At 33.9% G+C, this 17,929-nt stretch overlaps 1 protein-coding gene across 2 annotated transcripts in view; it reads left to right on the top strand.

Annotated features, from left to right (window-relative positions):
- The window catches only part of CDH12 (cadherin 12), a 368,770-nt gene that overhangs the window by 336,497 nt on the left and 14,344 nt on the right, over nucleotides 1-17,929 (top strand). For both annotated transcript variants that reach the window (XM_077115124.1, XM_077115123.1), the window contains one exon: nucleotides 10,143-10,264. In XM_077115124.1, the coding sequence (XP_076971239.1) occupies nucleotides 10,143-10,264 (122 nt within the window). The remainder of the gene's footprint in view (nucleotides 1-10,142; nucleotides 10,265-17,929) is intronic.

Below are 17,929 nucleotides of genomic sequence, written 5' to 3'. Positions count from 1 at the left end.
TTGTTGAATTGTTCCTTTTATCAACACATATTGTCCTTCTTTGCCTCTTTTAATTGTTTTACATTTGAAGTCTAATTTGTTGCATATTAGTATAGCTATACTTGCTATTTTTTATGATTGTTTTTGAAAGAAATATCTTTTCCAAACCTTTCACCATCAACCTATATTTATCCTGGGGTCAAAATTGAATCTCCTGTATATAGCATGAAGTTGGGTCCTGTTTTTCAATCCAATCTGCCAGTCTATGTCTTTTGATTGGGAAGTTTAATCCATTAGCATTTAATGTTGTTATGGTAAAGGCAGTACGTTCTTTTACCATTTGTTCTTTTGGATTTTATATGGAATTTCTAATTCGTTTTTCTCTTTTTACCTTTATTGATAGTCTTCATTTCTACACTCTTCTCCAGACTTTTCTTTCCTGCCTTTTCCTATCTTTCTATAGTGTTCCCTTTATTATTTCTTGTAGAACCAGACTCTTTGTAATAAATTATCTCAGTGATAATTTATTTTATTTTACATTATTTTATTTTGTCTGAAATATTTTAATCTCAGCCTCATTTTGAAGGACAGTTTTTCTGGGTATAGAATTCTTGGTTGGCAGTTCTTCTCCTTTGGAATTTTAAATGTTTCATAAAACTGCCCACTTGCCTCTGTGGTTTCTACTGTGAAATACTCACATAGTCTTATAGAGCTTCCCTTGTATGTGATGGATTGGTACGTTCTTACTGCTTTTGAAATTCTCTCTGTTTTTGACATTTGACAATCTGACTAGTAAGTGTCCTGGAGTAGGTCTATTTGAATTTGTTCTGTTTTGTTGCACTGCACTTCTTGGATCTGTAAATTTATGTCTTTCATGAATATGGAAAATTGTCAGTGATTGTTTCCCCATTAGGCTTTCTGCTCCTTTTTCCTTCTCTTCTTCTGAGACGACCATAACACATATATTCATGCACTTCATGTTGTCACTCAATTCCCTGAAACTCTGCCCATATTTTCCTATTCTTTTCACTGTATTTTATTTTCTCTGTCAGATTTCAGACATACAGTCCTCTAGCTCATTAATCCTTTCTTCTACCTCTTATCTATTGTTGTAGGTCTCCATTTTTTTTTATCTCTTCTATTGTGCCTTTTATTTCCATAAGTTCTGTAATCTGTTTTTTCAAACTTTTGAGTTCTTCATTATGTTTGCACAATGTTTTCTTTATATCTTCCCCTACTCATTGATATGATTTGTGATGAGATTTTGCATGTCTGTTCAAATATCCTGAATTATTTGTTTTAACTCCTGCATCTCATTTTAAATGCTGGTTTGCTCCTTTGGGCCATATTGTTAATTTTCCTATCATGGCTTGTTATTTTTTTGACTGGCATCTAGGCATCTTGATTTATTTAATTAGTTTATTCAGGAGGTTGTTTTCACTCTTTTACTTAGGGTTTGCTTGTTGGAAGGATTTGTTCTATATCTGTTCTTTGGCATTTAGTTCAACTTATTGTAGACCTTTAGCATAGGTTCTGTTTAAATGATCAGAATTTTTTAGTTCTTCTTTTTCTGTTTCTTTCCCTGCCTATAAGAGCCTTTTTTTTTCCTAGGAGGGTCTCCTCAGAAGCTGCATATTCTTAACTTATCCCCTGCCCAACCAATGTTACCATTCAACTGTCTGGTGCAGCTCTCAGGAAGCACACCATCTTAAGTATACTCTGCTGCCCTTTACTGCAGAAAGTTGGAACAATGTCTATCCTCAGATTCATGTACCCCAGTTATCTGTAGTAGCTACTCAAATGACCAGCTGGTCAAATGCCACCCACTAGATATTGGGACTGTGGAATTTTATATCCTTCACTGGCACCAACATTTTCATTCAGGGCTTGGATACCATATTGTCTGTTGTGAGAGTGGGGGATGGTGCTGGTAACTGCCATACACACACAACTATTCATTGATATTTGCCATAATTTCCCATCCTTTTCCTTCCATTCATTCTTGGATGATTTACAGTGTTTTGCTGGAATTTTGAGTTTTAAAATAGTCTATTCAGGCAGTTCCTGTTTATTTAATAGTTCTTCTGATGGAGAGATTCATTCTTGGAGCCTAAAACTCTACAATATTTCCATGGATTTTGACTGATCAAAATGGTAAATCTGCATCTTTTGAAACGATCATGTGATTTTTTTTTCCATTAATGTTAGTCAGACTTCTTCAGAGAAACAGATCCAAAAGAAGATAAATGTGAATATGAGATTATGAGATTTATAAAGGCATCACACACAACTGTGGGAATGGAAAAGTACAAAATCTGTATGGCAGGCTATGAAGTTGGCAACCCAAATGTAGTGTCCGGAATAACTATCAAGAGAGGCTCAACTAGCTAAAGAAGCAGTGAAAGAGTCATTGTTCTTCCTTAAAAGCCTTCAGTTAATTATCTTATTGGAAAAAACACACCTTAATCAATCACAGATGTAATCAGGCATAGATGCAATCAACTGATTGATGATTTAATACACCAGCCTCCCAGTTTATCAACCAGCCATGAAATATCCTTGCAGCAATGGTTGGGCCAGTGTTTGCCCAATGAGAAAATTGAGTGTAATCACTTGGCCAAGTTGACACCAGAAATTAATCATCACAGTCCCCCCCTGTGAACTTGGCAGCTATACACATCATTTGAAACATGATTAATTTCCAAATAGAACACAATACAGACATACTTTTTACCTAACAATACTAAATTGTACTGTGTACAACTGGAAGTGCACTACATTTCTCCAGAAGAGGTGGAAGCCCTTAGGTAAGATGAACTCTTAAACATCATATCCTATGACTTAAATTGTATAGCATGAACAATACAATTTATTGTAGAAGCAAGGGTTAAAACAAGAACTGCAGAATTAGTTGCAAGCATCTGCCATAAGGGTGGTGGTGGTAGTAAACTGTGGAGATTGTTATCTGCTTTATATAGAACAGTCTGGGAGGAAGAGAATGTTTATCCTAAATGGTTATCTTAAGTATGAAGGAAGAGCACTGAAAAAAAAGCACTCTGTTCCCTCAGGAAATGTACACATGCCTTTTGTCACCCTGCAGTATATAAGCAGGATCTGGTTAAGAATAAAATTGTCTGTTGCCTGTCATTGCTGATCTTCAGACCCCCAATCCCATCTCTTTCTTGTCATTCCTTAATATCCTTCGAGCTCCCATCCGTGGGAAGCAACAACTGATGTCACATGATAAGAGGAAAGCAAGACATTTGCTCATCTGCAAATGCAAACATATTCATTTTTTTTTATGAAATGAATAAACAAATCAAGGAGGAAACATTCATATAATCACAGCTCTCATTTCTGGAACTAGTCTTGTGCCATAAATCATATTTATCACTATGTTTATTTCTCATACCATGTTCTCTTTTCCCTCAGCAAGCACTCCCGCTGGCTGCAGTTCTTTGCCAGAAGGGGTGATCCAGACCTTCATTTCTGAAGTTTCTGGGCCAACGGTATTCTTGCTGGGATTGGGTTGTTGCAGCTTACCATTGACTTTAATCACAGGGCATGCCCTAAGGGATCTCTTGCATTCCAGGAAAACATTTCTTTACCTCCATTGTATAGATGCAGTTCTATTTCTCCTTGATAGTCAGGATCGATCACCACAGACAGAACAGCAATCCTCTTTTGTGTCTGTTGATTTCAGTGGCATAATAAGCCCAAAGTATCCAGGAGTAAGTTTTAACTTCCAGTTCAAAGTCATTGTTGTGTCTCCTGGTAGGAGCACTCCTCCTTTTGGAACTAAGACCTGTAGACCAGCAGAGCTTAAGGTTTCAGGGACAGGAAGTAAAAATTTTCTGTGAGGTGAGTTTCTTGATCAGAAGCAATGCTTTGTGGAATACCATGATTGTGGATGAGGTATTCCATATGCCTGTGGATGAGCCTTGACTCATATAAGCATGCAATTAGCAGAATCTAATGGTGATATTTTAAGCATCTCTTTTGCCAACTCACCCCATGGACTGTCAATTCCTTCTTGCATACAATTTTTCCTGTTTGCAATAAACAAAGTCATTAGTACCTCTGAATCTATTCGGAGTAGAAAACCAGTTGTAAAACCTCATTTTTAAGATTATGTTTCTGAAAAACTATGGCTACCAGCTGTGTTAGCCAGGGTTCTCTAGAAAAACAGAACCAACAAGAGAAGTCTGTAAATATGAGATTTATAAGGTGTATCATGCAATAGTGTGAAGGCAAGAGTGCAAAATCCACAGGGCATACTATGAACCTGGAGGCTCCAATGAAGGGCCTGGACGAAATTCACAGGAAAGGCTCACTACTAAAGAAGCAGTGAAAAAGTCTCTTTTCTTCCCTAAAAGCTTCAACTGATTGGATTATCTCTTTGTGGGAGACACGCCAGAGTTGATCACAGATGTAGTCAGCCATGGATGCAATCTACTGACTCACGATTGAATAAACCAGCCTTCTGGTTTAGCAATCAGTTCAGAAATATCCTTGCAGCAACTGTCAGGCCAGTGTCTGCCTGATCAGACAACTGGGAATAAACACTTGGCCAAGTTGACACTGGTACCTAATCATCACAATTAAATTATGGTGCAGTCCCTTAATTAGACCAACGTACATTGCTTAGAAAAATGCCATTTGTTTATGTTTTATTATCTTTATTGTATGCTGCTGAAACTGAATTTCTAATATTTCATTTTGGGATTTTTGTACTTATGTTTTATTAGTTAGCAATTTTGTCTTCTTTTGTTAGCTTGATGTCACTTTGGCATCAGGGTAATCCTGGCCACTTAAAATTAATTAAGTGTTTACTCCTCTTCTATATCCTGTAGGAGATTTTTTTTTTTTTTCCACATGGGCAGGCACTGGGAAACGAACCTGGGTCCTCGGGCATGACAGGCAAGCACTCTTACCTACTGAGCCACCGTGGCCCCTGTAGGAGATTTTTAAGAATTGATATTATCCCTTCTTTATATGTTTAGAAAAATTTCCTAGTGAAGCCATTTGAATGTGAGTTTTTCTTGGTGGGGACATTTTTCTTCATTCTCTTTAGATCTATTAAGAGTTTCTGTATCTTCTTAATCAGCTTTGATGATTTACGTTTTTCTAGGAATTTCTCCTTTTCCCCTATGTTGACTGATTTTTTCATTGTTATTTATAATAAATTTTTCATAATATTTCATTTCCTTTAGGACAAGAAGTAGTGTCCTCTTTGATTCCCGATTTAAGTAATTTGTGTGCATGTGTTTTTCTTATTTTTTTTAGTTCAAACTATTAAAATACTAATAGTGGGGCAATTCTAACTCAAATTGACTTATAAACTTATGGGCACTAATTGAGAGCATATCAAGGATATTAAAAGGAGATCTCACAAAGCATTTTAGAAGGCAGGGTGATAAACATAGCACTATATCCTGATTATCTTATAGAAATCAGAACTATTACAAATTGGCTATTCCTTGTGGTGTCAGTTTAGTTGAACACCATAAGGACATGAAATCTTGAATAGGGCATGATATTTGTTGGTTTGTCAAGGCCAGCATGAAGCCCCAATAAATCCCAGAGTAATTTGAGAAGTGAATAAAGAAGTATTTGCAAAGTTCCCTTGGGGGAATGGGGAAAAAGGAAGAAATATTCAACTTCCCATTTGGAGAATTTCTGATATTCTTTGAAGCAGTGGGGACAACCAAATCAACAGTCCAAGTCCTCAATCTTGGGGTTCCCCTCTATGAAACTTATTCCTGCAAAGGATAGGCTAAGCCTACTTAAAATTATGTCTAAGAGTCACCCCCACAGAACCTCTTTTGTTGCTCAGATGTGACATCTCTCTCTAAGCCAGCTTGGCAGGGGAACTCGCTGCCCTCCCTCCTATGGGGGACATGCCTCCCAGTGGTGTAAATCTCCCAAGCAACATAGGACAGAAATCCTGGGATGAGCTGAGATCCAGCTTAAAGAGTTGAGAAAGCCTTCTAAACCAAAAGGGGGATGAGAGAAATGAGTCAAAATAAAGTTTCAGTGGCTGAGAGATTTCAGAGTTGAGAGGTTACCCTAGAGGTTATTCTTATGCATTATATAGACATCACTTTTTAGCTTATGGTATATTACAGTGGCTTGAGGGAAGTTCCTGCTACTGTTGAGCTGTGTTAGGTGGACTTGATTCTTGAAAATGATTGTATAAAGATGCAATGTTTGAATGTAACTGTGTGATTGTGAAAACCCTGTGTCTGATTTTCTTTTTATCTAATAAATTGAGCAGATGGAAATACTAGTGGTCCTTGAGAGGGAGGGGTAAAGTTATAGTATGTATAAGCTTTTTCTTTTTTCTTTTTATTTCTTTTCCTGGAGTGATGGAAATGTACTAAAAAATTATCATGGTGTCGAATACATAACGATGTGATGATATTGTGAGCCGTTGATTGTACACTGTGTGTGGAATGTATGTGTGTGTGAAGATTTCTCAATAAAAATATTTAAAAAAATAGCTATTAAATATGAGCAATTGGATCAATGAAAATTGGAATTTAAATGTTTTACTACTATGGGTTTAGCAATTAATTCTGTAAGACTTTGATTATTTCATACTTACCAAGACCATATTTAAATTGACCTTACAGGTATTCAATGATAACTAATTATTAGTGTCAGATAATTGGAAAGCATTATTTGTAGTGAATTAAGATGACACATTTCATCATTTTCCCAAATATGGGTTAGATGAAACAAAGGAAAAAGTGCATTACTTTTTCACCATAATTAGGTGGATTATTTATACAAATGAAATAATTCTATTACATTGTTGCAAATAATATTCTCTTGTGAAAATGCCAATAATTACTTAAGGATAGTGATTATCAAATGGAGATGGTGCTGCCTCCTTAGCTGGTGTATAAAAACATAAGGAAACATTTTTAAAGCCTTTCATTATGAAACATTTTAAAGATATTAAAGTAGAAAAAAATATATAATGAAATCCGTAAACTCTCACTCACTTTCAGCCATTATGAACACATAACATCTTTTTTTCCCCTTCTAACCTCTATTCAGACATTTGTTTTGTAATTGCTATGACTAGTGGCATTTAATTTTTATAAATTATAAATTTTCCACAATGCAAAAGACAGTGCCTCATAAGAAAAGTTTGTCGGAGCTGAAATTCTAAAAGCACACTTCTGAGGAACCCTTTTAATAATACAATGTTACTATATTGATAATATTTTTGTGATATATTACTCGTTGAGACAGATACCCAAATTTCTTTTGGGGGACAATAAATAATTTAAAACTCCCCACAGATAATTTTTTATGGATAACAATTTTAAATTAATTTTAATAACCTTTTAAAATTAAATTAATAGGCTTTTTCATAGTTAAAAGATAAATCTATAAGGTAAATATAACTGAGGGAGAAATCTCTTTTTTCTTGGAAGTCATGTCATGTTCATACTGACTTAAAATAATATAACTTTAGTCCTGGAAAAATTTTTGTAAAAGAAACTCTTCTCTTTACATGGCTTTGGACTTATAACTCATGTTCTCTATAATACAGAAATTAGAAATTGAGTTTCCTATTGTACAGAAGTTGACTATGTAAAATTAATCCCATTAATTTATGAAACTATAATCTTTAATAGGAATTATCTGTCTTTTCTTTTAAGTAACCAGAAACTTGTTGATGTGTCTTCTCCAATACATAATATATACCAGGAGTTAAAGGCATGGATTGTGGAAACAGACTTCCTGAAAATATAGATGTGTGGTAGTTTGAAGCTGTTCCCCAGAGAAAACATATTTTTAATTTAATTCATTTCTTTGGGTGTGAACCCATTGTAAGTAGGACTTTCGGCTGAAGCTACTTCAGTTATGAAGATGTGGTCCACTCAATCAGGATGGGCCTTAACCCTATTACTTGAGTTCCTTATAAATGGTGTGAAATTCAGACACAAAGAAAGAAAGCCACAGGAAGCAAGAGGCTGGACACTGAAGGAACCCGAAAGACAAGGAAGAGAGAAGGAGACACAGCCATGTGACGTACAATGTAACAGAAGAGCCCAGGATCACCGGCAGCCACCCCTAGAATGCTGTTTTTAGAGAAGAAAGCATTGCTTCAATAACATCTTGATTCAGACATTTTTCCAGCCTGAAACTGTGAGCAAATAAATTCCCATTTTTTAAGCTGACCCTTCATGGTAGTTGCTTGAGCAAACAAAGTAGAACATGCCTTGTAATTTCTAGGAAAAGCACATTCCTTTTTTGTTCCTCAAAGATCCACATATAATGATGATGATAAGAATGCTTACCTCAGATGAGCTATGAGCTCTAAATTAGTTACTACATTCTTTAAAACATTGTAAGTGTTATAAAATACTAGGCCTTCATATTGTTGTTGATAGTTTCCAAAATGTGTAGGAGAGTGAACCTAGCCTAATCAAATAGAGGACTTTTTAACCTACACTTATACTGCATAAATAATGGATATTAATAACAGAAGCAGGGTTACGTAGTATTCACAAAATAAAATGGGTAATAAGAGTAATTTTAATAGTTAATATATACAACACAGCTACTCTGTACCATAGTGATCTCACAATTCGTAAAAATAAAATACTATCTCATTTAATACAACAAATCTGTACAATGGAGCCTACTAGTACCACATGTTTCATGTGAAGAATCTGAGTTGAAGAGTGGTTAGTTACCTTGCTCAAATTGATCACACGTATAATCAAAGCACAATTTTGACACCAAAATACTGATGCCTCTCTTACTTATTCTCTTATAAATAAATTATAAATATTTGATAGACCTTTTCTATCAAATAAGATAATACATGTGATTGATATTAATTAAAAATGTTTTCTTTATCCTTAACAAAGATTGCCAATACACTTTCCATAAACATACCCAGTATTATAAAATATGAAATTTATTCTTTATTCTATCTATCTAGGATGGATTACTATTAAGCCACTTAAGTCAATGTCTAGGGCGCTTTTATTAAAAATAAATTTTTACCCAGCAGGATATCCTAGACATTACACAACCAGGCATATGGTGACAGTTTGATTGCATGCATTAAAATAATCCAGAAAGAAATTTTTAAAATACTTTATGAATCTTCAGTGACATGTGAGATGAAAAATTTAAAATCTAAATCAATAGATAAAGTACGATGGCATGAAAATGCCCTTTAGATTTTCATAATAACTTCCTATAAGTCCCCACTCCCCTAATGGCATCACCCTAGTCAAGGGTCTTCAGCAATGTGAGATGCAATTTGTCCATGTGTAAATCCACAGAGAATAATAATTACTTCAGAAGGTAACGTTTTATATTCAACAAAAAAATGTATACTTTATGTTTGCTTTCATTTTTTTAAATTTACTTTTTACTAGTTTTCCTCAACAAATGGCAGGGATGCAGAGTCAATAGGCTGTGCCAAAACGTTAGATGGATTTTAGCAGACACATTTTCAAACTGACGTTCCTTTGGATAATGTAGGAAGAATTTAATGTTCAACAAAATTTGCTTTATGGGTTCCTTTTTTATCAACAGCCAGTAATTTCAGGGAATTTCCTAGCTTTCCCAAATCCATTTCTTATTTCTCCTTTCTTATATCTGCTATTCTGATATTCATATCTGAAAATCCTTCTCCCTGTAATTTATCATCCTTCTTCCTGGGACAAAGATTCTCCATTCCAGGGAGGATCATTTTGAGAAAGTCATTTAAATATATAGATGATTCAATTTAGCAGCATTTTAATGATATGAACATAACATAGAAAGATATGTTTTATCCAAAGAAAAATGTGAATATTTCTTCTGTGAGTTAACGCTGGTTTTATGGCTAGGCCTTTCAACCAGAAATGCCCAATAGTGGTGAAAAATATCATATAAATGGTTGCCTTATTTTAGCAGTGATTTTCAGGGCTGCACTCTGGTCTGGTGCACTTCTAGTGCTTTGACACCAAAATATTGATGCCTCTCTTGTTTATTCTCTTATTTCTTGTAGTTGACACAACACCCTCAGAGTTTCCCATATTCTATAGGAAGACTGATTCTTTACAATTTAAACACTACTTACTATAGAAGCAATAATGGATAATGTTATGTGATCCTTTTTTCTCTTCCCATGTTTTCAACAGGTAACCCACTGTTAACAAGCAAAGTCAATGTACTCATAAATGTCCTAGATGTCAATGAATTTCCTCCAGAAATATCTGTGCCATATGAAACAGCTGTGTGTGAAAATGCCAAACCAGGACAGGTATATTACCAATATTTTTCGTGGGGAGTTTATAGAGAACTAGTATATATGTGTTTTAGATTATATGTCTATACATGAATTCTTATTCATATATATAGTTGTAAGGATCAGTTTTCATAAGAGATAACAAAGCCATAAGAGATATGAAGTAAGTCTCAAGATATTTAATTCTTGTAAATCTATGGCCAAATGTATGGCTATAGAAGTAACAGGAGATAGAGTTGATGTCTTAGTAAACATTGTTTGTGTAAATAAAAGGTCTACAAGTGAAGATTCTTTTTTAATTTGCTACTCTTTTACCATGGAAGTTTGATAGAAATTGTAATTATAAACCTGATGAGCAAACAACTGTAATGTGCATTTCTCTAGAATATTTCTTCCCCTTTTCACATGCATTCATGAAGGGGTACAAAGAACTTTAAACTTACTGAAAAAGTAAAGTCTTCCTTCTCCAGTTGTCTCAAGGAGGACATCCTGGTTATTCAAAATTTCTCAAGTACTCTGTTCTTATAAAGACAAAATTGATGCATGTGTGGAAGGGTCATATTCCTGCAGAGAGATGCTATGTGAGGAACACAGTTCACGTTGATGTCAAAATCCTAGATTTTAGGTGAGCTTGTGGTGGGTAGCCAATTTGTCTGTGCTATCATAAGCATATAACTGAATAAATAATGTAAAGGGAATTATTCATGAGAAAATTAAAAGTTTATGTCATGAAACAAGAATACGATTTATTCAGTACCATGGACCTAATTTCCAAAGAATAAAGCACGTCATTGTGTTTTGATTTATATATAAATCATCTTCAAATGCATAACTGATTTAAATAAATGGAAGGGGTTTTAATTTTTACTTGAAAAAAAATTTAATATTGGAAAAATATTTTATTGCAAAATATTATCCTTTAATCTTAAGTATTTTTTCATTCTGAATGTTTCAAACTGTAGAAGAACATTTGTATTATAGCTCTAATCCTGTGATGTCCATTAAACACATGTAGCTATTAAATTGAAATTAATTAAAATTTAAAATTTAAATTTAAAATTAAAATTTAAAATCAATGTTCTCTTTCACACCATATGTGTTCCAAGTACTCAGGTATACATTATTTCCGCCAGCACATAAACTTCTATTATACTATGCTGTTTTAATCCTTCATCTGTTAATTTGGAGAAATTATCAATTGTACTATTGCCTAGATGATTTGATTTGGTCATATTTTTTCGGGAGGGAAATGTTTGAACTATAGTGTTCTGTTGTTGTTGTTGTCGTTTTGCTAAATATGCCTTATTTGGGGGTTTCTGAGCAATTCTTATTGGGACGGGCAACCAAGTAATCAATATGGACATCTCTGAAATGATCCATTCCATAAGAATAATGGGACACAGGACAAAAAGCATGTATTAATGATGTTTTCTTTGTTCCCAAATTACACGTTATAAATAAGAATTTCACTTCCAGTAAAGCAAGATGTATGCATGGAGTGTATAGATTTTTCAAGTACCAAAATTATTGAAGGGCTCACTAAGACAATAGAGAATGTATATAATAGTCACTACTTACTAATGTTCAAGCCAAATGTTTTTTTTTATTTTTTTCAATTATTTTAAGCACTCAGATAGTCAAATTAAACTGATTAACAAAGAATCAATCTTATTTAGTATATTTGACAAGAAAGAACGATTAATAGAAAAATTTTTTTTTTGATGGGCCACGGTGGCTCAGCGACAAAAATGCTTGCCTGCCATGCCAGAGGACCTGGGTTCGCTTCCCGGTGCCTGCCCATGTGAAAAAAAAAAAAAGAAACATTTTTTTTGTTCCTATTGTGAAGTTGTCTCTACACAGCTGTGAACTGGTACTAACATAAACAACTAATACCTTCAGGCTGCTACCCAGGAGGCATAATGTCAGACCTTTCAGATTTTGAAGATATTTTTCAACTTCTAGGATTTCATAAAACAAATTCATGAAACAATTAACCTATCTAAAAGTCCACACTATCAACTTTTTCAAACTACATAAATAAAAGGAATATTGGGAAAGATTATATTATCTTAGATAATACCTAAGATTTCTTCTAGCATTAATAATATATAAAATGTATACTTCTACTTCCGTTATTTTTCCAAGGCATGGAAAAGGCTAGGAGACATAATCCATGCATATTCAAATTGTTCATGTGTTTATCTTTGTACACTTAAGTTGGACTATAAAATATATTGTGGTGAATCCACTTGGGAAGCACTAAGTGTACTTGCAATTTAAATAGCATTTTTTGGTGGTGTTAATTTTTAATTAATTTTTATTCTGTTACCATAGATATAATCTAACATTTCTCCCTTGAATCATATTCGGATATATATTTCAGTATGGTAAATTGTGTTCAATATGTTGTACTTCCGTCACCACCAAACATTACCTAAACATTTCTATCATTCCAAACAGGAACCCTGCACATTTTAAACCTTAGGTTCCCGTTCCCTATCCCATCCTTGTCACCTGGCAACCTATATCCTAGATACTAACTCTTTCGCTACTCTAATTGTTTCAAATCCACTGTGATCATATAGTATTTCTCCTTTTCTCTCTGGTTTCATTTCATTTAGCATGATGTCAAGGTTCAGACATGTTGTTGCATGTCTCAAAACTTCATTTTATTTTAGGGTAGACTAATATTCCATTGTATGTATATATAAAATTTTGCTTATCCATTCATAATTTTATGGACTCTTAGGTGACTTCCATCTTTTGGTAATTGTGATTAATGTCATTTTGAATATTGGTGTGCAGATATGTATCTGAGTCTAAGTATATACTTTGTGTTATATACCTAGAAGGGAGAATACCAGGTCATATGGGAGTTCTACACTTAGCTTTCTGAGGAATAACTGCCACACTGTCTTCCACAATGGCTATACCATTTCTGGGTGTAAAGTCTGAGAAACCATCGCTTATCACAAGATCCTGAAGATGCTTTTCCATGTTTTCTTCTAGAAGTTTGATAGTTCTGGCATTCCATTCATTTTTAGTTGTCTTTGTATATGATGTGTGGTAAAGCTCTTCATTTTTTTTTTAAATTCAAATGGAGATCCAGTTTCTACACCATTTGTTGGAGAGATGTTCTTTCCAAATAGAGTGGTCCTTTGTCACTTGTCAAAATCCACCTATAAGTTTGAAATGCACTGAAACAAAGTTTTAATCCTCTTCTACCTTCATTTTGCACACCTTATTTATGTAGGGTGAACCTTCTTCAATGGCTGAAATAGATGCCTCATAAGTGAACACAAGCAAATAACCTGATTTTTTTATTTGAGAAGCTAGTTTACCAAAATTCTACAACTTAGCTATTTCCTCTTTCCAGATACACACAAAAAGCCAATCTTTGATCAATCACGACATGTAATGCACTAAATGAAGCTAAATGGAAGCATCTTTTGAATATTGCTCTTTTAATACTTCTATATCCATCTAGGGGTTAAAACTTTCTTCTATCTCATTAAATTGCAAGGAATTTGTTGGGTCCTTAGAAGATGTTTTTCTAATAAATTGCTGTTGTATTCTTCATAGGCTCTTGGGACACACTTATATGCCACACATAACATAACTTGTGTTTAAAAGAGAAATGTTCATTGAGTTTTCAGGGAGTGTGGGAGTGTTTATGAGCATTTTCCCCAGCCATTTTGTCCCTGACCTGGGAATTATCTATCTCTGCTGCTGAGCTATACTCAACATTCTCTGTTTCCTTCCCTCCCTCCATCTCTCTCTCTTCCTTTGTCTGTCTCTCTATCTCTTCGTTTGTCTCTGTCTCTCTCCTCTTACATCTATCTATCTATCTATCTATCTATCTATCATCTATCTATCTATCTATATCTATACAATCTATCTAATCTTTCATCTATTGAAGACAGCAAGAAGAGAGACAAAGATGATATTATATACAGTAGCAAAGATTTATATTGGAGTTGATTTTCCCTAAAACACTGACTCCCAAGTGACAGTCCTAGATAACTGCTGATCTTTAAAAGAGAGTTCATTTGTGCATACTGCTTTAATGAAATTTTCTTTACTCTAAAATCATGTTTTGTATTCTTTTAATTTAAGATACTTTATTATTTGCATAAGCATTTTGATGAGGGTGAATATATTCATATGTTCCATTTGGATCTATCTATATGATTTTAATTTTTTTTTAAAAATCTGTATCATCTTTAAATGCAATTTTATTGAGATATATTCACACTCCATATAATTCATCCAAAATATACAATCAATAGCTCATAATATCTTTAAAATAGTTGTGAATTCATCACTACAATCAATTTGAGAACATTTTAATAATGCAAAAAAAACTGAAATAAAAAGAAAACTCAAAATCTCTCATACACCTTATTATTCCCTATGGGTTTTTAACAGTTTTATTCACACATCATATAATCCATGTGAAGTGCACAATCAATGGCTCTTAGTAGAATCATATAGCTATTCATTCAACACTGGAGTTAATATAAGGACATTTTCATTTCTTCTGAAGTAAAAAATTCCATACCCTTTATAACTCCTCATTTAGACATTTAGTTTTGGTATAGTGTCTTTATTAACATCAATGCAAGAACACTACACAATTATTGTTAACTATAGACCTTAGTTTACATTACATTTTTCCCATATGCCATCCAATTATTAATGCTTTGTAATAGTGATGCATATTTGTTCTATTTTTCTAATATTTACACAATGAACCACCATCAGTGTCCACTCTAGAGTCCTATAAGTTATACAGTCCCAGTTTTTATCCTCCAGCTTTCCATTTGTGACATACATAACTCTATAGCCTTCCTCTTTCAAACAGCACTCATTCACAGTTTGTTAATTACATTCAGTATTGTGGTAACATCTCAGAGTATTGTGCTATCCATTTCCAAACATTTACACCCAATCTCATTGAAAATTCTGTGTTCCTTTGCATCAATTGTTCAATCTCTGCCATCTTTCTATCTCCTGATCAACTATGCTTTTGACTTTAACTCTCAGAGTTTGTTTATTATGATTAGTTAATATTGGTGTGACTATACAATATGTATCTTTGTGTTTCTGGCTGATTTCATTCAACATAATGCCCTCAAAGTTCATTCACACATTTGCATGCCTCAAGACTTCATTCCTCTCTGCAACCACAAAATATTCCATCATATGTTTACACCACAGCTTTCCCTTCTGCACATCAGTTGCTGAATGCTTGGGCCCCCTCCATCCATTGACAATCATGAATAATGTCACCATATATAGTAGTGTGCAAATGTCTATTCATGTCTCTGCCTTCAGTTCTTCTGAGGAGTACCTAGTAATGCAATTGCTCGTTAATATGGCAGTTTTATACTGAGCTTCCTGAGAAACTGTTGCTCTGCCCTCCAGAGGGTTTGCACTTTTACTTCCCTATCAAAAGTGAATAGGCATACTTCTTTCTCCACATCTCCTCCAGCACTGGAAATTCTCTGTTTATTTTTTTAAACAGTTTTATTCACACAATATAAAATTCCATCCTAAGTATGCAATCAATGTCTGCTGGTATAATCACATAATTATGCATTCACCACCACAACCTATATGAGGCTATTCCCATTTCTTCCTGAAAAAAAAAAAGGAAAAATAATCTTATAAACCTCCTTTATCTACCCTCATATTTACATTTAGCTTTATTATATTGCCTTGTTATTAATTTAGAATATTACAGTGTTACTATATATTCTTACCATTAGCTATAGACCTTATTTTTCTTTAACTGTATTTTTGCCACATATCATCCAACGTTTCACACTTTGTGATAGTGACATACATTTGTTCTCATTCATGTAAAATTGTTCTTATATTTTGTGCTATTAACAACCATCGTTGTCCACTTTAGGGTTCATTGAGCTATATATTCTGAGTGTTTATCCTCTAGCTTTTCTTCTGGTGATATACATGACTCTAGCTTTCCTTTTTCAGTCATACCCACACCCAACTTTGTTAATTTCATTTACAACTACTGTACTACTCTCCACAGTATTATGCCATCCATTTCCAAACCTTTACAATCAATCTCATTAAAGATTCTACAGTCCTTAAGCATTGATTGTCAATATATGTCCTGTTTCAATCTCCTGATAAACTGTAATCTCTAATTTAACTCTTAGAGTTTGATCATAATAGTTAGTTCATATTAGTGAGAGCATACAATACCTGTCTGATTGTATCTGCTTTAGTCTGCTTTACATAATATGCTAAAGGTTCATCCTTGTTGTTATATGCATCATGACATTATTCTGCCTTATAGCTGCATAATATTCCATCACACATACGTACCAGAATTTGCTTATCCACTCATCAGTTGATGGACATTTGAACTGTTTCCATATATAGCAAACATGAATAATACCAGTATAAACATGAGTTGCAAATGTGTGTTCATGTCTCTGCTTTCAGTTCTTCTGAGTACATACCTACATACCTAGTAATGGAATTGCTGGCTCATATGACAATTCTATACTTAGCTTCCTAAGGAACTGCCAAACTCCTTTCCAGATTGGCTGCACCATTCTGCATTCCTAACAACAGTGAATAAGTGTACCTATTTTTACACATCCTCTCTCACACTTGTAGTTTTCTGTTCTTTCGATGAGGGCCATTCTATTAGGTTTGGAATGATATCTCGTTGTGGTTTTGATTTGCATTTCCTTCATAGCTAATGAAGTTGAACATATTTTCACATGCTTTTGGGCCTTGTATTTCCTCTTTAGAAATATATCTATCCATGTATTTTGCACATTTTTAAATTGGGTGTTTGTTTTTGTTGTTGTTGGGTTGTAGGAGTTCTTTATATACTCTGGATATTAAACCTTTGTTTAATAAAACCAATTGTCCATAGATGAGATGGCATATTTCTGAACTCTAAATTGAATTCCATTAGTCAGTGTATCTACCTTTATTTCAGTACCTGTTTTGACCACCATAGCTTGGTAACATGCTTTTAAGCCAGGTAGTATGAGACCTCAAATTTCATTTTTCTTTCTCAAGATACTTTTAGCCATTTGGGGCACACTGCCCTTCCAAATAAATTTGACTATTGTTTTTTTCTTCTATTTTTGCAAAGTAAGTTGTTGGGATTTTGATAGGTATTGCTTTAAATCTATAAATCATTTATGTAGACTTGACATCTTAATTATACTTAGTCTTCTAATCCATGAAGACATTTATTTCTGTCTTCCTTGACTTCTTTTAGCAATGTTTATAGTATAGGTCATTCATGTCCTTAATTAAATTTATTCCTAAATAAATTCTTTTGGTTGCTGTTGTGAATGGAATTTTTTTCTTGATTCTGTCCTCGCATTGCTCATTATCAGTGTTTAGAAACACTATTGATGTTTGCTTGTTGATCTTGCACCCTGACATTTTGTTGAACTCACATATTGGTTCTAGTACCTTTGTTGTAGTTTCGTGGGTGTTTCTACATATAAGATCATGCCATCTACAAACAGTGAAAATTTTATTTCTTCCTTTCCAATCTGGATGCTTTTTCTTGCTTAATTGCTCTATATAGAATTTCTGACACAACATTGAATAACAATGATGACAGTGGACATCCTTGTCCTGTTCCAGATATTAGAGGTTAAACTTTTAGTCTTTCCC

This window comes from Tamandua tetradactyla, chromosome 9, assembly GCF_023851605.1.
Source record: "Tamandua tetradactyla isolate mTamTet1 chromosome 9, mTamTet1.pri, whole genome shotgun sequence".
Lineage (NCBI taxonomy): Eukaryota > Metazoa > Chordata > Mammalia > Pilosa > Myrmecophagidae > Tamandua > Tamandua tetradactyla.
This window is presented reverse-complemented; position numbering and strand designations above follow the sequence as displayed.